Raw genomic sequence first — 21695 nt, 5'->3', positions numbered from 1 at the left:
GTAGAAAGAACAATACTTAAGTTCAGAGTTTTTATAAACCAATCTTTTATAAGTGATTACCACTGGGAGATTAATAGATGGAGAGGATTTTTACTTTTTAGTTTTGAAAATCACATCCTTCCACTACCTACACAGTAGCCACATGATTTTATTACCTGTGGGTGATTTCCTGTCACCTCCTTTTCTAAATTATATTCTTAACTTTCTAAATAGTCAAAATAAAATAAAAACTCCAGTTCTCTTACAAATACCTAAGGTTCCGTCTCCAGCTTTCTTCATCTCCCATTCACATACCACTTGAACCAATGACATTCTTCCTACTCCCAAAGTTTCAAGTTCTTACCCACCTAAATGGCTTTATATCTGATACACTGTCACCTGAAATTCTCTTTTCCTGAACACCCTTCCTGTCATTTTTCCAAACAGTCTTTGCCTATCACTTAATCCAAGTAACCACCTGGACTTTATACATCATATGGCTATATTTGGTTCTGCACCAACTTTTATAATCTGATATTTTCTGTTGGTTTATTTGATTGCTAATAAATTTTCTGCCTTTTACAGTTAGTATGAAAGCCCCAGATCTTGGAGGAAGTTGTCTTTTAACCATTTTATCACAGGAGCTTATAATATTGCTTGGCATTTTATAACATAAATCCAATGTTTCTTAACAACAAAAAATAATGATTGTGATTTTAGAAGTTCTCTGATGTGGAAAAAGACACCTATACTCTCAAAATTTTACCTCAATATCAGTGAGTGTTTTAGATGTTGTGCATGGAATTTCACAGTTAATGTAAAATGTTTATTATGTCTACCTAACAGACTATATTTAAGTAATAGTACTTTGTGTAGTGTTAAGACTGTCAAAGTTAAACAGAACTGTATTATATTAAGCACAAGAAAACAACGTGAGGTTTTTCTTCCCAATATTATAATTGTGATGTTATAACTATAAAAGTTAAAAAAAAAGACAACTTTAAAATATATACCTGAAATTACACTAGTAAGTGATATCTATTCCATCTTTTTGAGCATATACAATTTGTCATGTTTTGTAAAATTAGCTTAATCTGCCTAATGATGTAAGAAGTCAGAAACCACTTTACTTATGAAAAAACTGAGGGCTAGTGAGATTTAATGACTTGTTTTGTGTCACAGCTGGTAAGAATATGGCAAGGCTAGAATTAAGACCAGGTCTACCCACTCACAAATTTTATGATTGTTCTTTTAAGCTGCAGTATTTTATCTTGTGGGTTAGAAGTAATGCTAAACATTGCACAACTCTGTTCTAACATAAAGCATAAAGCTCCGAAATATTATGATTTCACTGAAGACATTTGTCAATAAAATGGCTGTAGGATAATGGTTGATAAGTTCAGTTCTATGAAAGGAATGCAGAAACAAATCAAGTTAAATGACATACAGAATCTCAGAAATTTCAATTTAAAATTGTTGAAAAGACTGTTACAAAAAAGAGAGGTAAGAATTATCAGGTTGAAAATGAAGGACTGGATCACAAGAAGGTTATACAGAAAGTATCCAGGTGTGCCTCCACTCTTACATGAAACTCAGATTCTGAATGCAAATTTACTAGTCCTGACTCAGAAATCTCAGTCCATCTAATTTGGTACATTTGCTTCCTTAATTTACAACTGTGCAACCTTACTAAGGCATAGAAATAATAAAATAAATTCAAATTTTAAATAACTGCCTATTATATGTGGAAATAAGTTCTATGTATTATGATAATTTGTGTTGTTAAGTGTCAGGATAACTTGTCAAAATAAAAATAAACATTCTAAAACTAACATATAACTGATAGGTTTGACAGTTGCATGTTAGTTTTAAAATGTTTAGTTGGAACTATTAGATTGATAGCGATATGTGATTTTATTTATAAAATAAAACATAACTCCTTTAGTGTGATGAAAACACTTCTGAGAATATTGTTTATTATCTTTGGTTTATAAGAGTTTTTCAAGTGCTAGTTCAGTGTGTACAACTGTCCAGCCTGACAATGAATGTGTTTTAGAGAATCAGATATATTAGTTTGGCAAGTGCTATTATAATTAAAGGTTCCAAGGATATTTAATTTTCTAAGCATATGAATGGAATTGTTTAGAGAAACTGAACCTATTATATTTATAAGCCAATTGGAATTAGTCAAAGAACAAATGATCTTTTTTATTATATATATGTGTATATCACCAAATTAAATATATTTAGAAGGTTGAGTTAATAGAGTTAAAATATGCTCCTGATTTATAAATTTGTTTTGGAATTTCAATTCAAGTCTTCTTCAGAAAATTTCAATTAACAACACTACAAAAATGATTGTTTTTCCCACTAAATCATATATTCTTAGAAATATTAGTTTGGTAACTGGAACTCAAACTCACTCATGCTTGACCCACATATGTCTTTTATTTGGCACATTTCAGCATCCTAGAGTTGCTGAAATTTCTACATAGTAATCTTTGGACTGACATTGTGTGGAAAATAGAAGACAAGTTACTTAAAAGTTCAGAATTTCCTTTGAAAGGGGTGACACAGTCATTATTAATATATCTAGTGCTGATGTTGAAGCTGAAACTCCAATACTTTGGCCACCGGATGCAAAGAGCTGACTCATTTGAAAAGACCCTGATGCTGGGAAAGACTGAGGCAGGAGGAGAAGGGGATGACAGAGGATGTGATAGTTGATGGCATCACCGACTCAATGGACATGAGTTTGGGTAAACTCCGAGAGTTGGTGACGGACAGGGAGGCCTGACATGCTGAGTTCATGGGGTTGCAAAGAATCGGACAAGACTGAGTGACTGAACTGAACTGAACTGAAGTGCTGGACTCATGGGAGTAAGCACTTTGACCAGTTAAATTAATGATGCTATTTTGGTATTCTGAATTGCCCTTTGACCTACTAGCATACAACATGAAATGAGTTATAACTTTTTATTAAACCTATTTAATAAGTAAATATTTTCAGTATTCAATAAAGAATTACTAGACTAGTTAAAAGAAGTAATTAACTCAGAAACATTTATGTAAAGTATTACTTTCTTAGAATTTTAGGTGAAATGTCAAATTCCTTTCCTCACCTTCATTTTTCATTCAACTAGGAACAATCTGAAATCATGAATTACTATTCAAACTTAGACTCTAAACTTCAAATTTTTTTGCAGTTTGGTTTCTTAAATTTCTGTCATAACCATTTTCATTTGAGACACACTAAAACAAAACAACAAAATTGTGTTGTGTTAAATGCTTTGGATAGAAAATAAATCTCATCAAGATAGGACAGCAACTCATAATGGAACACAGATAAGAGCTAGTTCATTTTAATTAACAAATATTGTTTACCTGTGAGCCTGTAGAGTAGCGCCCAGGAGTTCGAGAACCAGATGTTTTCCCTGAGCCGATGGAGCTCTCTGTACTTTTGCCACTACAGCAATGTGTTCGTAGGCATTTCCCATACTCTTTTCGTACCTAGTCAAAAACATTAGCTTCTATTATCAAAGAATTCATTTCAGCTAGGAATATAAATGTACGTGAATTTTATTTTCAGATAATTAAAACATTTTTCCCTACACATATAAATAAGAAAGTCTGTTCAGAATACATTTTCTATGTTTTTTACAATGTAAAATAATATCCATACTGTCAAGACTTAAATTTGTATAACTGGACTTTTTAAAACACATAAACACACATATGCCCAATCACACCATAATGATATAATCTCTTAGTTGAAAAAAACAAAAATTTAAGACTTTTCTACACTATTTTTAGCTTTATAGATCTGATACAAAATATCCCTATTGGTGCAACTATTATTTAGACAGAGGTCTAGCCAGGAATTGAGACAGAAGAGGAAATGGAAATAGGTGAGGGAAAAAAGGAGACAAACTATTTAAAGACAGAGCAGAAAACAAGAATGTGTTGGGCTAAGCATTTTAAAATAATTTATATTTCTTTGAAATGTATTTCTCTTAAAAGAGGGAAATTGTCAATTTGAGAATATAAAATTCAAAATATTTAAAATTTATTCCCTCAGAATGGTGGTGGTTTAGTCACTAAGTCATCTCCAACTCTTACAACCCCATGGACTATGGCCTGCCAGTCTCCTCTGTCAATTGAATTTTCCAGGCAAGAATACTGGAATGGGTTGCCATTTCCTTCTCCAGGGAATCTTCCCAACCCAGGAATTGAACCTGGGTCTCCTGCATTGCAGACAGAGTCTTTGCCAACTGAACTGTGAAGGAAGACCTTCATTAAAATAGTTCTATTAAATAATTACAGAGAAATATGATTGCTTTCCTATATAGCACTGCAATTAACTAATTAATCCTTGTAGTATAAAAATCACAATATAAAAGGAGATACACATTTTTTAGCTGATACTTTCAAAAAAGAAAATATATCAACAATTCTGGGGGAAATCAATTTAATCAGACAAGACTTACAAAAATAAACAGAAATTGTTCTAAATCATAGCTCCACTAGTAACATCAAGAAAAATAAGTGCAAATTACTTGTTCATCAATTAAAACACATTATAGGATAACTTACTGGTTTTACATTCACAAAGTTTACATTCATTATGAAATAATATTGTATATATATTATCTTTAGCATTTCATTGATTTCACATGAGTTCATAATTTCCAGATTTTGTGACAATGTAATATCATTTAAAACAAACTTATAAAAACATGCTTTCCTGAGAAATCTTACTTAGAATCAAGAGAAAAATAAGGAGTGTGCATGATATACTAAAGTTAGTATTTGAAATTAAACATTATCTCAATCAATTACAGTTCATTCCATCTATAATATGGCAAAATCAGAGACTGACTATATTCAGATTTGTTTGAAGAACTCACTTTCACTAAATTATGTGATAGGAACAATGATACAAAGTCATGTGAATCAAAGCATGAGAAGGAGTGCCTGATAGAAGTAGAGAGGTACCAAGAAAGGCTTCCCAGAGAAGAAGCCAATTCACTATTTACAAGCCAATTCATATTTTGTTTTTTAAAATAAGTCTGTGACCGCTTCTGTGTGTGTGTGTGTGTGAAGATATGCGTGAGGGTGAGATAGGAGGGTAAGATGAAGAAGCTTCTCCATCTTAAACATTCTTTGCTGGAAACTATGCTAGGCTCCTCCCTCGAAATGAATCTAGAAAATAATTATTACTGACATTTTACAAATACGAACACTAAAAAGATTAAGCAATTAAAGTAAACTGAAAGACTGAAAAGGTTAAGTGATATGCATTATATGAAAATACCCAAATCTCATGGGTGCTCTATGATCAGAAAGCTCTCACTAAGATGCCACATTTCTAATATTTATATGACCAACATAAGGTATTATATATTATTAATCTATTAGATTATCTTATTCTTTGTCTCTGGAAAAAATGAGGACACATATTTAATTATAATTTCAGGAAACTTAAAATAATCTCCACCTATAGGGAGGCATTATCAATTACAGTTTAGTAATTTGTATTCAATTTATGAAATATCTCTTAGAACCTAAATTTTCACATAACTTATATCCTATTTTGTTTTTCTTAATGAACTCAACAAGTGATGCTTTTCTCCTTACAAAAGGAAGTGATTTTAGTAAAGTGATGTAAATCTAAACAGATATTTTGGGGAGAGAGGGGCTATTAGAGAAAGAACAAAGGGAACCACTTCCATTTCTGTTACTTACAAAGGGAGCAATATTGTATAAGCAGGAATTCACCATGAAAATTTACCAAAAAATGTTAAATGTTCTGAACTGATTATATAAATAACCAGTAAATAAAGGTATATAGTGATACCTAGTCCCACATTTAGCTATATTACTTACTGAATCATTACAGACTTTATTTTTCTGTGATTAGATCTGAAGTGGTGAGCATGTATGTTAAAAAGAAAAAAGCAAAAATAACAGGCACCATCTCCATGAGAGGTATCTCTGCAGATTATAATATAATTTATTTGACAATTTAGTCATTTGCATATTCTAATCCACTATTTCACATGATACAACATCTTATCCCAATCAGATATGGCACGTGATTATTCAACATGAGGTTGTTCTAAAATATATAAAGATGGGAAAGAAAATATACCTGCCCAAAGAAATATTTCTTTTATACTCTCTGATCAGAAATAAAATAATTATGAAACTTTCTGAGATGTTTCACATAATTAACAACAAAGAAAACGTGACAACCTTAATGACAAAGTAGAGATGCTGGTGACACATCTCGCAACCTACACTCTAGAAAATGACTGACAGTTCAAAGTTTGATTTTTTTGTTGTTAATGAGTTGAATCAATCAACAAATAATCCTATAAAACAAATGATCTCAAAAATGGAACATTTTACATTTCTCAACTCAAATATGAGTAGCTACATAAGATGAGCATATTACTGAAATCAGTCAGATGGCTTAAGAAAAACCTCCTACAAGAAATAAGACTGTTAAAATGCCCATAAGAACCAAAGCTATCCATAGGTTCAATGCAGTTTCTATAAAAGTTCCAATATTTTTCACAGATACAGAAAAAGATATCCCTAAATATGTATAGAACCACCAAAGACTCCAAACAGCCAAAGCAATCCTGAGAAGAAAGAACAAAATGGAGGCATCACATTGCAGACTGGACACCATACCACAAAACTATAGTAATCACAACGGTACGGTATTGGAAAAATAGATCAATAGACACAGGATCAGACTCTTAAGTGAAAGTCGCTCAGTCGTGTCTGACTCTATGTGACCCTATGGACTACACAGTCCATGCATTCTCCAGGCCAGAATACTGGAGTGGATAGCCTTTCCCTTTTCCAGAGGATCTTCCCAACACAGGGATCAAGCCCAGGTCTCTTGCATTGCAGGCAAATTCTTTACCAGCTGAGCCACAATTCAAGCCCAATGGAACAGATTGTGAGCCCATAAATAAACCCTTGTCTATACCTGGTCATAGTAAAAACATCCTCTTCCAACACACAAGAGATCACTCTACACATGGAAATCACCAGATGGTCAATACCAAAATCAAATTGATTATATTATTTGCAGCCAAAGTTAGAGAGGCTCTATACAGTCAGGAAACACAAGACCAGGAACTGACTGTGGCTCAGATCATGAACTCCTTATTGCCAGATTCAGACTTATATTGAAGAAAGTAGGGAAACTAGACCATTCAGGCTTGACTTAATTTGAATCCCTTATGATTATACAGTGGAAATGACAAATAGATTCAAGGAATTAGATCTGACAGAGAGCCTGAAGAACTATGGATGGCGGTTCATGACATTGAACAGAAGGCAGTTATCAAGACCATCCCCAAGAAAAAGAAATGCAAAAAGGTAAAATGGTTGTCTGAGGTGGCTTTACAAATAGCTGAGAAAAGAAGAGAGATGAAAGGCAAAGGAGAAAAGGAAGCACATACCCATTTGAATCCAGAGTCCCAATGAATAGCAAAGAGAGATAAGAAAACCTTCCTCAGTGATCAATGCAAAGAAATAAAGGAAAACAATAGAATGGGAAAGACTAGAGATCTCTTCAAGAAAGTCAGAGATGCCAAGGAAACATTTCATGTGAAGTTGGCCACAATAAAGGACAGAAATGGTATGCACCTAACAGATGTATAAGATATTAAGAAGAGTTGGCAAGAATACACAGAACTACACAAAAAAGATCTTCATAACCCAGGTAACCACAATGGTGTGATCACCCACCTAGAGCCAGACATCCTGGAATGTGAAGTCAAGTGGACCTTAGGAAGCATCACTATGAACAAAGCTAGTGGAGGTGATGGAATTACAGTTGACCTATTTCAAATCCTAAAAGATGATGCTGTGAATGTGTTGCACTCAATATACCAGCAAATTTGGAAAACTCAGCAGTGGCCACAGGACTGGAAAAGGTCACTTTTCATTCCAATCCCACAGAAAGGCAATAGTAAAGAATGTTCAAACTAAGCATAATTGCATTCATCTAACACAAGCAAAGCAATGCTCAAAATTCTCCCAGTGAGGCTACAGCAGTGCGTAAACCATGAACTTCCAGATATTCAACCTAGATTTAGAAAAGGTAGAGGAACCAGAGATCATAATGCCAACACTGCATCATAGAAAAAGCAAGAGAATATCAGAAAAACATCTACTTCTGCTTTACTGATTATGGCAAAGCCTTTGACTGTGCAGATCAAAACAAACTGTAGAAATTCTTAAAGAGATGGGAGTACCAAACCACCTGACCTGCCTCCTGAGAAATCTGTATGCAGGTTAAGAAGCAACAGTTAGAACCGGATGCGAAACAACAGACTGGTTCCAAATCATGAAAGGAGTATGTCAAGGCTGTACATTGTCACCCTGCTTATTTAACTTATATGTAGACATCATGAGAAATACCAGGCTGGATGAGGCACAAGCTGGAATCAAAATTGCTGGGAGAAATATCAATAGCCTCATATATGCAGATGACACCACCCTTATGGCAGAAAGTGAAGAGGAACTAAACAACCTCTTGGTGAGAGTGAAAAAGCTGGCTTAAAACTCAACATTCAAAAACAAAGATCATGGCATCCATCCCCATTACTTCATGACAAATAGATGGGGAAACTATGGAAAACAGTGAGAGACTTTATTTTTTGGAGGGCTCCAAAATCACTGCAGATGGTGACTGCAGCCATGGAATTAAAAGATGCTTGCTCCTTGGAAGAAAAGCTATGACAAACCTAGTATTAAAAAGCAGAGACATTACTTTGCCAACAAAGGTCCATCTAGTCAAAGCAATGATTTTTTAGTAGTCATGTATGGATGTGAGAGTTGGACTATAAAGAAAGCTGGGTGCCAAAGAATTAATGGTTTTGAGCTGTGGTGTTGGAGAAGACTCTCAAGAGTCTGCTGGACTGTCAAGAGATCCAACCAGTGAATCCTAAGGGAAATCAATCCTGAATATTCATTGGAAGGACTGATGCTAAAGCTGAAACTCTTTGGCCCAAATAGTTTGGCCACCTGATGCAAAGAACTGACTCCTTGGAAAAGACCCTGATGCTGGGAAAGATTTAAGGTCAGAGGAGAATTGGGCAACAGAGGATGAGATGGTTGGATGGCATCACCGACAAGATGGACATGAGTTTGAGCAAGCTTGAGAGCTGGTGAAAGGGAAGCCTGAGGTGCTGCAGTCCATGGGTTGCAAAGATCGGACAGGACTGAGCAACTGAACTGGACTGATATTGTCAACTAATATCTGATAAGAAAGCTATGAATAAATAATGGGGAAAATACAGTCTCTTAATAAATGGCATTAGGAAAACTGGATAACCACATGTAAATGAATGAAACTGAACCTCACTATCTTATACCATACACAACATCTAATTTGCAAACTCTTAGTTGCCATGTATGAGACCTTGTTACCTGACTCGGGATTAAACAGGGCCCCCTGCATTGGGAGTGCTGAGTCTTGGCCACTGGACCGCCAGGGAATTCCCAGGCCTGGAATTTATTAAACCAATCAATCAACTTTTTTTTACAAATTTAAGACACCTGTGGAGAGGAAAAAAGATGGCACCCCAGAGCTAGAGCAGGTAGAAGGATATGCCTAAGATGGAACCCCTGGTGCCCTCACTGGAGGGCATCCAAAAGCTCTTGGAAGTACATGTTAAGTTAGACACCTGCCCCTTAGGCTGCTTATGCTTATACATAAGTAAATGAGCCTCTTTTCTCCTGAAGTCTGGTCGCATGAGCAGCTGCAACTGTGCTGGACATGAGGTGGGTTCCAATACAAAAGAAGCCATCTGTGGACTAGTGGAGAGGACTGTACCTCACCAAATGTTTGTTACGGGCTCAGACAGTAAAGAATCTGCCTGTAATATGGGAGACCCAGGTTCAGTCCCTGGGTTGGGAAGATCCTCTGGAGGAAGAAATGGCAACCTACTCTTTAGTATTCTTGCCTGGAGGAATTTCATGAACAGAGAAGCCTGGTGAGCTACAATCCATGGGATCGCAAAGAGTTGGACATGACTCTGTGACTAACACACAAACAGAAAGAAAAAGCAACAAAAGAAAAAGTAATAAGTCATACTATATCAAACTAAAAAGCTGCTGCACAGCAAAAGAAACAACAGAGTTGAATGGCTGTCTACAGAATGGAAGAAAATATTTGCCAATCATATATCTGATAAGTAGTTAACACCAATAATATACAAAGCACTCATATAACTCAAATGAATAGACATTTTTTCTAAGAAGACATACAAATGGCTAGCTTGAAAAGATGCTCAATATAACTAATTAGAAAAATGAAAATCAAAATCACAATTAGATATCACTTCACATGTGTTAGAATGGCTATCATGAAGAAGACAAGAGATAAGAATTGGTGCTTCTCTGGTATCTCAGGGGTAAAAAATCTGCCTGCAATGCAGGAGACACAGTAGACACATGTTCCATCCCTGGGTCAGGAAGATCCTCTGGAGAAGGAAATGGCAACCCACTCCAGTATTTTTGCCTGGGAAATTCCATGGATAGAGGAGCTTGGTGGGCTATAGCCCATAGGGTTGCAAAGAGTTGGACATGACTTAGAGACTAAACCACAATAAGAATTGGTGAGAATATGGAGGAAAGAGAGCTTTTGTGCCCTATTGGTGAGAGTATAAATAAATAGAGCTGTTATGGAAAGCAATATGAAGGTTCCTTACAAAATTGAAAAAAGAACTACCATATGACTCAGCAATCCCACTTCTGGGCTTATATCCCAAGAAAACAAAAATTAGGATCTTAAAGAGATATCTGCACACCCATATTCACTGAAGCACTATTCACAACAGCCAAGATATGGAAGGAACCAAACTGTCCATCAGTGAATGAATGAATCAAGAAGAAAACTGTAGTTTGCTGTACGCTATTATAATCAATCACAAAATGGAGCTTGATAACATGTATTTTTAAAAATTCACCTTTTTTAAATACCTTCAATATACTAAAAACCATAATTTGTTTTTGGATTGAGGTTTGGTATCTCTACCTGGATATCAAAACATTGATGTGTATTTTGGACATAATAAAATAATAATTGGGAAAACTCTAATAGGTACTGGCTAATGAAAGTAATCCCAATCAAAATAATTCATGCATAAAGCATAAAAATCTTTTCTGTTCTATAGGAAATTTCAATACTCACATTGAAACAAAATTTCCAGCTAATATAGAAAAGAATTGGCAAATTATTTACTTTATTTGAAAATGTTAGTATAACTACCTATGATGGCCCAATATTCCCTTATTTACATGAACAAATGCTACCTTTTCCTGATTTTGCTTCCACCTTTTTACATATTTCTCTTGACAATCAGTTATGGCTCCTTTCTAATAAAATCTAGAAATCTTTTCAAGTCTTTCTGACTTCTTTGCAGTGTTTTATAATACTGACCACTGTTGTTTACTTCTGGACACTTCCCCCTATCTTTAATTCAGATACTATCTTTTCATTCTTCTCCTCAGACACTTTCTTCCATTTCTATTCTTACTCGTCACTCATGTCTCCAAGTCTTCACACTGACCAAGTGTGATCAACTACTGGCTGTTTGTATTATAATATCCAATTATTCATCTTCCTGGGGTACAAGAGGTACACTGTTTCCCAGCCTTGCTTGCAGTTTGGGTGGTACTACTAATGGTGTCCTATCTGATGGAATGTGAGTGGAAATGATATGAACCATTTCCAGACTTTTTATACAAGGTCCCCTCTCTTTTTCTCAGATTATCTGCCAGATACCAACACCCAAAGTAACTATGGAAATAAAATAGTGAGGTTAGTTGAGCTGTCACTGGCTGTGTCCCTCCATTAGGCACCTGCATCAATTGGGCCATGAATAAAAAAGAATAAATATTTATTAGGTTAAATGATTGCAATTTGGGGTGAATGCACATTAAGTATTTAGGAAGATTTATCCATTCTAACATCATAACCTGTTTTCTGTACCTACATTAACTGTCCTAAGTAAACATTGTTAATCTAGCTTACATTTAATATCATGCCAGCATATTTTTAATATCTAACACCATATAAAGCTGAAAACAGGATAAAAGTGAACTCATTTCAATAAGCGGACACACATTTCTCAAATTTGTTTAGTCTTTCAAACCAAATATCATACAGACTGATATATTTACTTTTCATTTTCCAAAGAAAAACTGTAGGTCTTGTTGTTGCTTAGGGAAAAAAAAATCACATTTTCCCATTTCATCTTCAGTGCCACATCTCAATATATCATAATTATTTTATTACCTCCATTTTATACATGAGGAAACTGGAGCACATGCATGCTAATTAAATGGCCCAAAGTCACATAAGCCATTAAGTAGAGGAACTAGGATTCGGACACAGTCTTGGCTCAGGGGTCTATGTGATCAGAACTATAAAGACCACATTTTCAATTGAGTTAAAAAGTATAAGATGAGAAAATCAATGTTGAGATTAAAAAAAAAGCAATGTAAGTGTTTAGTTGCTAAAATTAACTTTTAAAATGAGCACTTTAGGTCCTGGTAGATGTGAAAAATAATAAAAAAATAGACCATTATAAAAATTAAATATTGCATTCTGATCATCAAAATCATAAATTTTAATAAAATATGCTTTTAAAGAAGTTCAAAGATCTTCAGGTTTCCCTGGTGGCTCAGACAGTAAAGAATCTGTGTGCAATGCAGGAGACTTGGGTTGGATTCCTGGGTCAAGAAGCTCCCCTTGAAAAGGGAATGGCAAGTCACTCCAGTATTCTTGCTTGGAGAATCCCATGGACAGAGGAGCATGGTGGGCTAAAGTCCATGGGGTCACAAAGAGTTAGACATGACTGAGCAACTAACACACACATAGAGATATTTACTAAGTGTTTTACCATTCACTAAAATAATAAATGCTTTCTATCATAAATTGTTTAGATATTTACATTTCTTAGAATATACAACTAGTTTTTTAAAAAATAGAAAAATATGTATTTCCTATGCCATGCCATATAATATATACATATGTATATTCTTTGCCTCCATACATCTTAGAACATCTACTTCCTAATATACAAATTCCATGTGTCTGCCAATAATGATATAAAAGACATTAAGGTCAAATCTATAAGAATATTATTTTTGTGCACTGTCTAAATCAAAATATGATTCTGTCTTTTGTTGTTAACACATTCATCAACTTTTACACTTGCATTTTCTGTTTGCTTTTCTTTTCTATTATAAAAGTGAAATTAACCAAATAATATATTTATTTTTTAGATACAAAAAGATAAAGAATGATTTATATTATGGGTGTTTTGTTATCATAGAATATATGCCATTTATTCTTTTTTTTGGTATGCCATTTGTTCCTTAACAGAGATTTCTAACTTACCTTCTTTTGTAGGACACAGTGGAAAATGAATATAAACATTCCCTGTAGAGAATTGAAAATGGTGAAGAGATACGCCATGATGACTGTGCTTTCATTAATATACATGAGTCCAAAGGCCCAGGTCAATCCTAATAGGCAGAGAAGAGCTATTGCACCTATAACCCATGATCTGCAAAGAGAAGAGAAAATTAAGACTTATCAAATAGTTTGTCTTTAGTTAACATAGTCATATTGTATCAACAATACTGACACTGAAAAAAATGTTACGGTAAGTTTATTGACAGGAAATGTAAGACAGGTGGTATAAGTACTTCAAGATTTTAATGAGAACTTACAAGTTTTCAAGCTTGAGGAGATATACATGAATGAAAATGTTATGAACACAGAAATTCATTTAAGCAAAGCAGATTTGTACTATTAAACTATTCACATATTTGCAGCACATATGTGAATGATATGGAGATGTAGTTATGGTTAATGGCAAGGTGGGAAAGTCTGTAAAGTTATGTTAGTCTCCACTGGTCTCATTGGTATGATAACATTTATTTGACTAGACTCTTTCCATTAGTGCTTCACTTGATACACTTTTACCCCATTTTTCCAAATTTCCTATTTTTCCATAAAAAATTTAATGTGTACTGATAAAAACAGAAGGAACCAATATATGGAACACATATAAATTTCTGTCTGATTCTATAGTTATGTAGAACAAATATGATATACAGTAGATGGAAAAAAAAAATAGTTCCCCTCTAGATCACCATCTACTCTTTCAGCCTTTGGATTGCTGTCTTCTGGGTTATGTTGGACTAGACTTTGGAAATCAGGCAATTGGCAGCTTTATTGAAAAGAAGCCTAAAGGCTCAGGACACCTTCATGTCTTTGAAGTGTCTGTAAACTCATGGGAGAAAATGAAGTTGAAAATGGGATGGAGAGGTATGAACAAAGTAGTCCAGAACGGAAGAAAAATTCCCACTCTCACTCCATTCCCTTAGTTTCCTCCAAGCTGCCATTCACAATACTAGTAAATGGGAGACAAAAGTTCATATATTTGTGGTTATGTATTCACTATCAACATAAAATAAATCTTTCTAATAGATAGGAATCCAATAATTGAAAATGGAATCTTCTCAACTTCTATGTACATACGATAGGACCAAAACAGTCTAGATTTCTATAATCTTAGCCCATCCTTTCCTTTCCTTTCCCAGTATACTTTCCTGAACATGGTAAACTAATACTCCTTTTCAGCAGACTACTATCCTTTACTTACATTGTCTAAGAAATGAATATTTATGGGGATTGAAACTTTGCAAAACAAAGGATGGAAAATTGCATATATTTACTATAATCTGAAGCTGGGTTTAATAAATTTTTCAGAGAGAACTACATTTTAAGAAAGATATGTCCCAGAGTAGTTAAATATTATTAAAGTCTTATTAAAGTTAAACTCAAATATTTACCATTTTCCTTCTATAACCATCAGCCACTATATTTCAGATGCAAACATCCACTAAATTTAATGTGCTTAATTTAAAACATTAATAATCTTGAATAAAGAATCCCTAAAGGAAGTTTGCCATGCCACAAACATGTATGTGACATGTTTGTATATAAGAATTAGAAAACATCTTAGAAGTTAATATCTTGTTTCATAAGCAGATTCAGAAGTATGAGAACTTTCAAGATAAAGCTCTCAGTTTTTTACAGATATTGGAAAAAGGAAAAATGGGAAGAGCTGCCATTAAACCAAGACAAAATTGTTATTCAGCTTTAGAAATAAAATGATAGGATAAAATATTCAAGTCAGCTATCCCCTAGAAAACACATAATAGGCTCAAGTGTTAATGATATAAAACAGTGATGAGCCCAATTCTAAAGAAAAAAGAAGAGCATGAAGAAGTAAGTGAAATGGTACTGGAGAAAATGAAAACAAAGGACTCTTCACCAGAAGAACAAACTGAAAGTCTACAGCAAGATCACCGAAAGGTTGTCAATCTTGTTTATTGCTGCAGGACATAGAATTTTAAAATGTACAAAGGAGAAAAAGCCCAAATCTTAACATTTACATTTATTTTTATTAGATTAGTACAGACTTGTAGCTTTGTTTCAGAAGCTTAAAAGATATGATCGATAATCAAGATATGTGTCAAATTTGGAAGAGATTATTTCGCATATGCAAGATTTAATTTTTGAAGGAGGTATTTCCCCTTCTTTTGGATATTTAGCCTAAGAACTTCATTAGTATCATTTGTAACTCAGTAGTTTCATATCCAGAAAATCATTTGAAGAAATAACACTAAATCATGAAATAGCTTTAGATGAATGATGTCCGAACAAGCAACAGAAATGACGACATATGCAGCACGGAGGAGCACATCACAATGAAAGGAGAAAGCTAATAAAAGCAAAACAAGTCTGTACCACATGAAGTTGCTATTACTGTGGCACTAAGTTCAGGTGATATCCAATTAAAAGAGGTGAAGCAGAATTTTTCTGGCAATACACCTGCAGCATATTTATTCTGCAGAGAAGGTATATGCCTGATTATTTTCCTGCACAGTTTGCTCTTCTGCCTCAATGTGAATGACAGAAGCTCTAATGATTTTTCAGTACTGATCTGACAGCTGGTTCATGGGACCACACTGATAAATGAAATTTATCAGCCATTCAGGTCATTCTTACTTGATGAAGGGTCTGTTATCCTCATAGCTAAAGAATGCATAGACATAAAGACAAGAACACCAACATTAGCATTTTATGACAAAGAATTTCATATGAAAAATATTCTCCTGGTTCCCAAAGGCCTCTGTCGCCCACCTCCCTAGAAGGCATCATAATCTTCCCTTTATATCCAGAACGTAAATCCTAAAATGACCATGAGAACCTAAATAACAAGGAACAAAATCAATTTTACAATACTGCAATATCCCTTATGAGACTAAAAAATTCCATTTTTTTTTTCATCATGTGCACATATTACTTGTGACTTGACAGAGACATTTATTTCTAAGAGACCACATTTCTCTAGAGAATGAGAAATCTTATGAGCAACCTGGAAAAGGCTTGGGGGCATACTTAAAATGACAGATTTCATGTCACCTAAAGGTCTCTTTATTCTATAATATTAGTAGATGAGATTACTTAACTATGGACAGTACACTTCTGAGTAATTTTAACTTGCAGATGATTGACCTGAGTTAAATCAGAACATTATAGCCCATTGAAAATAATCAACAAGACTACTTTAAAATTATTTCTGATGGTACATTGAGAAAAATTTTTGAACAATCTTTTGTAGTAATAGGAGCAAACAGACAGCACCTGTCCATTATCACTTATATGTACTATTTAGTATCATCCACATAAAATGAGATTCAAGCACCAAATTAGTAGAGATAAGTTAGGGGATATTTTGGATTTTTTTTTTTTTTTTAACATAGTTGCTTCTCAGTGAACTGTGACAGGACTGAAAAGAAACAGAAACCTCGGTCCTCTATTCTCTTACCTCTTGCCAGAGGCAATGGTTTCTGATATCATGCATACAAAGTAAAGCTCTTAGAAAGGCTCCAAATGTGATGCATTTTGAACAAAGCAAACCACAGATAAAAAATCTCACTCTCCAGCGTGATAAAAGAGGAAAGAACAGAGTGACAGCCTGGGATTTGAAGCCAGTTTGCCTGAGGTTTACATCCTAACTTAGTCACTTACTAGCTATTTGATATTAGGCAAAAATGATTAATAATTTACCTGTGGTTGTGTCCAATTTTTACATCTATAAAATGGTGATAATTATAATGTTATGTTTCCTGTGATAATGAAATGATACATTATGTATCAAGTGCTCAGAATAGTACCTGACATATTGTTTGATAAATATTCCATGGTTACTATTAGACCATTTTCATTCTAAAAATACAGAGTTTCTTACCACCCCAAAGTACATAACAGAAAATAATAAATGTTGAACAGTTAAATTCATTTGATGATGCTTCAGGAGTAAATATTATGCTGTAAAATAGATGTGGTGAAAATAAGTTTGGAGATGGAGCAGGGAGTGACTAACTATAATGTCTAATATGGAGTTACTGGCCACGTGGGTTTATTTATACTTAAATTTAAATTAATTAAAAGGAGATTAAGTTTAAAATTCATTTCCTTTGCTCACACTAGTTACATTACAAATACTTGGAAACTTCAGTAGCTACCATATTGAACAGGGCAGTTCTAGAACATTTCTGTCATCACAGACAGTTCTATTGGACAGTGCTGAACTAGAAGATTCAAAGAGAGTTTTTAGCCAGGAAATGAAATTCTAAGAAATATTTAAATAATGCCATGGATATGGAAAAAGAGAAAGAGAAGAATTTCTAAGAACTGATCATATTTAACACTTATAAATTGTGCCTAAAAAGAAAATCCTGTACTTATATTAATATTGAAAACTTACAGAAGATAATAGCATGATATTTATTCTACTATATGCATCTCCATGGTATCAACATTTTCCACCTATGATGCTAAATTTATTATTAGAATGACTCTATTTTAATTTACACAGTACAATATTAGGTAAAGAAAGTTACAGAGGTTAACATGTAGGGGTACCTACAAAAATGCTATACAAAATTATATTAAACTACCTAAATGTTTCAAAAACAATATACAGTTAATTCTCTTTGCTGTACAGCAGAAGCTAACACAACATTGTAAAGCAACTATGGCTCACTAAAAATGTTATACACACACACGCACACACACACACACACACACACACACACACACACATACATATATAGAAGTGGACTATAATTGCTAGAGTGAGATGTCTGCCTTAATGAGAAATACCAAAAAAGAGAGATATCAGGGGGCTATTCTGTGATTTTTGTTGGCAACTCTGGGGATCAGCTGCTTGCTATACTCAGTAGCAAAAACTGCAATTTCAATTCCAATTTTACTTAGAGTTAGCTACACACAAACTGCAGAAAAACTATACCACAGAAATTCTTGAACTGTTCAGAAAGTTCTAGGAACCACAACAGAATTCCCAAATGGGGATCTGGCAAAGGGACGGAGAACCCTAAGGAATTTGACTATGGGGGCCGGAGGGATTTGATTATAGAACTTCCACAGGACTGGAGAAACAGACTCTTGGAGGGCACAAACAAAACCTTGTACACACAGGAGCCAGGAGAAAGGAGCAGTGTCCCCACAAGAGACTGAGTCAGACTTGCCTGTGAGTGTCCAGGAGTCTCCAGTCGAGGCATGGGTTGACAGTTTGGCTTTAGGCCAAACAACTGGGAGGGAACACAGCCCTACCCATTAACAGGAAATTAGATTAATGATTTACTGAGCAATTCATCAGAGGGCAGACAAAATGAAAAACAGTCACAGAAAACTAACCAAACTAATCACACGGACCACAATCTTGCCTAATTCAATGAAACTTGAGCCATGCCATGTAGGGCCACCCAAGACGGACGGGTCATGGTGGAGAGTTCTGACAAAATGTGGTCTACTGGAGAAGGGAATGGCAACCCATTTCAGTATTCTTGCCTTGAGAGCCCCATGAACAGTATCAAAAGGCAAAAAGATAGGGCACTGAAAGATGAACTCCCCAGGTCAGTAAGTGCCCAATATGTTGAGTGAGTGAGTGAAGTCACTCAATTGTGTCCGACTCTTTGCGACCCTATGGACTGTAGCCTACCAGGCTCCTCCCTCCATGGGATTCTCAAGGCAAGAGTACTGGAGTGGGTTGCCATTTCCTTCTCCAGCCCAATATGTTACTTGAGATCATAAGAGAAATAACTCCAGAAAGAAGGAAGAAACAGAGCCAAAGTGGAAATAACGCCCAGTTGTGGATGGAACTGGTGATGGAAGTAGAAGTCCGATGCAGTAAAGAACAATATTACATAGGAACCAAGATTGTTAGGTCTATGAATCAAGGTAAATTGGAAGTGGTCAAATAGGAGAAGATAAGAGTAAACATTGACATTTTAGGAATCAGTGATCTAAAATGGACTGGAATGGGCAAATTTAATTGAGAAGATCATTATATTTTCTACTGTGGGCAAGAATCCCTTAGAAGAAATGGAGTAGCCCTCACAGTCAATAAAAGACTCTGAAATTCAGCAGTTGGGTGCAATCTCAAAAATGACAGAATGATGTCTGTTCGTTTCCAAGGCAAAATGTTCAATATCACAGTAATCCAAGTCTATGCCCCAACAACTAATGCAGAATAAGCTGAAGTTGAATGTTTCTATGAACTCCTAAAGACCTTCTAGAAAAAAGATGTCCAAAACAAAGATGTCCTTTTCATCATAGGGGACTAGAATGCAAAAGTAGGAAAACAAGAGATACCTGGAGTAACAGGCAAGTTTGCAGTTGGAGTACAAAATGAAGCAGGGCTAAGGCTAACAGAGTTTTGCCAAGAGAATGCACTGATCATAGCAAACACTCTATTCCAGCAACACAAGAGATGACTCCACACATGGACATCACCAGATGGTCAATACCAAAATTAGATTGATTATATCCTTTGCAGCCAAAGATAGAAAGGCTCTATACAGTCAGTAAAAACAAGACTGGGAGCTGACTGTGGCTCAGATCATGAACTCCTTATTGCCTAATTCAGACTTAAATTGAAGAAAGTAGAGAAAACCACTAGACCATTTAATCATGACCTAAATCAAATCCCTATGATTATACAGTGGAAACAAACAGATTCAAGGGATTCGATCTGATAGACAGAGGGCCTGAAGAACTATGGAAAGAGGTTCCTGACACTGTTCAGGAGGTGGTATCAAGACCATCCGCAAGAAAAAGAAATTCAAAAAGGTAAAACGGTTGTCTGAGGAGACCTAACAAATAGCTGAGAAAAGAAGAAAAGCTGAAGGCAAAGGAGGAAAGGAAAGATATACCCATTTGAATGCAGAGTTCCAAAGAATAGCAAACAGATAAGAAAGACTTCCTTAGTGATCAATGCATAGATATAGAAACCAATAGAATGGGAAAGACTAGAGAGCTCTTCAAGAAAATTAGAGATACCAAAGGAACATATCATGCAAAGATGGGCACAATAAAGGACAGAAATGGTATGGACCTAACAGAAGCAGAAGATATTAAGAAACGGTGACAAGAAGAACTGCACAAAAAAAGATCTTCATGACCCAGATAACCACGATGGTGTTATCACTCACCTACAGCCAGATACCCTAGAGTCCGAAGTCAAGTGGGCCTTAGGAAGCATCACTACGAGCAAAGCTAGTGGAGGTTTTGGAATTCCAGGTGAGATATTTCAAGTCTTAAAAGATGATGCTGTTAAAGTGCTGCACTCAATATGTCAGGAAATTTGGAAAACTCAGCAGTGGCCACAGGACTGGAAAAGGTTAGGTTTCATTCCAATACCAAAGAAAGGCAATGCCAAAGAATGTTCAAACGACCACACAACTGCACTCATCTCCCATGACAGCAAAGTAATGCTGAAAATTCTCAGTGAGGCTTCAAAAGTATATGAACCGAGAACATGAGCAGATGTTCAAGTTGGATTTAGGAAAGGCAGAGGAACCAGAGATCAAAATGCCAATATCCATTGTATCATAGAAAAAGCCAGAGAGTTCCAGAAAGATTTATTTCTGCTTTATTGACTATGCCAAAGTCTTTTACTGTGTAGATTGCAACAAACAGTGGAAAATTCTTAAAGAGATGAGAATACCAGACCTCCTTACCTGCCTTCTGAGAAATCTGTATGCAGGTCAAGAAGCAACAGAACCCAGATGTGGAACAACAGAACGGTTCCAAAATGGGAAAGGTGGATGTCAAGGCTATATGTTGTCACTCTGCTTATTTAACTTATATGCAGAGGACATCATGAGAAACGCTGGGCTGGATGAAGCATAAGCTGGAATCAAGTTTTCCAGGAGAAATATCAATAACCTCATATATGGAGATAACACCACCCTTACAGCAGAAACCAAAGATGAACTTGAGAGGCTCTTGATGAAAGTGAAAGAGGAGAGTGAAAAAGCTGGCTTACATTCAACATTCAAAAAAATGAAGATCATAGCATTGGTCCCATCACGTAATGGCAAATAGATGGGGAAAGTATGGAAACAGTGAGAGACTTTATTTTCTTGGGCTCCAAAGTCACTGCAGATGGTGACTGCAGCCATGAAATTAAAAGATGCTTGCTCCTTGGAAGAAAAGTTATGACAATTGTAGACAGCATATTAAAAGCAGAGACATTACTTTGCCAAGAAAGGCCCATCAATTTAAAACTATG

The 21695-nt window shown here is 35.1% G+C and overlaps 1 protein-coding gene across 1 annotated transcript in view; it reads right to left on the bottom strand.

Moving 5' to 3' along the window:
- Window positions 1-21695, bottom strand: part of ADGRL3 (adhesion G protein-coupled receptor L3) — a 579390-nt gene that overhangs the window by 35930 nt on the left and 521765 nt on the right. Inside the window, exons 20-22 of the mRNA XM_052642093.1 lie at window positions 16100-16126; window positions 13415-13583; window positions 3364-3489 (exon numbers count right to left, since the gene is read on the bottom strand). Coding sequence (XP_052498053.1) covers window positions 3364-3489; window positions 13415-13583; window positions 16100-16126 — 322 coding nt within the window. The remainder of the gene's footprint in view (window positions 1-3363; window positions 3490-13414; window positions 13584-16099; window positions 16127-21695) is intronic.

This window comes from Budorcas taxicolor, chromosome 6 (assembly GCF_023091745.1).
Source record: "Budorcas taxicolor isolate Tak-1 chromosome 6, Takin1.1, whole genome shotgun sequence".
NCBI lineage: Eukaryota > Metazoa > Chordata > Mammalia > Artiodactyla > Bovidae > Budorcas > Budorcas taxicolor.
This window is presented reverse-complemented; position numbering and strand designations above follow the sequence as displayed.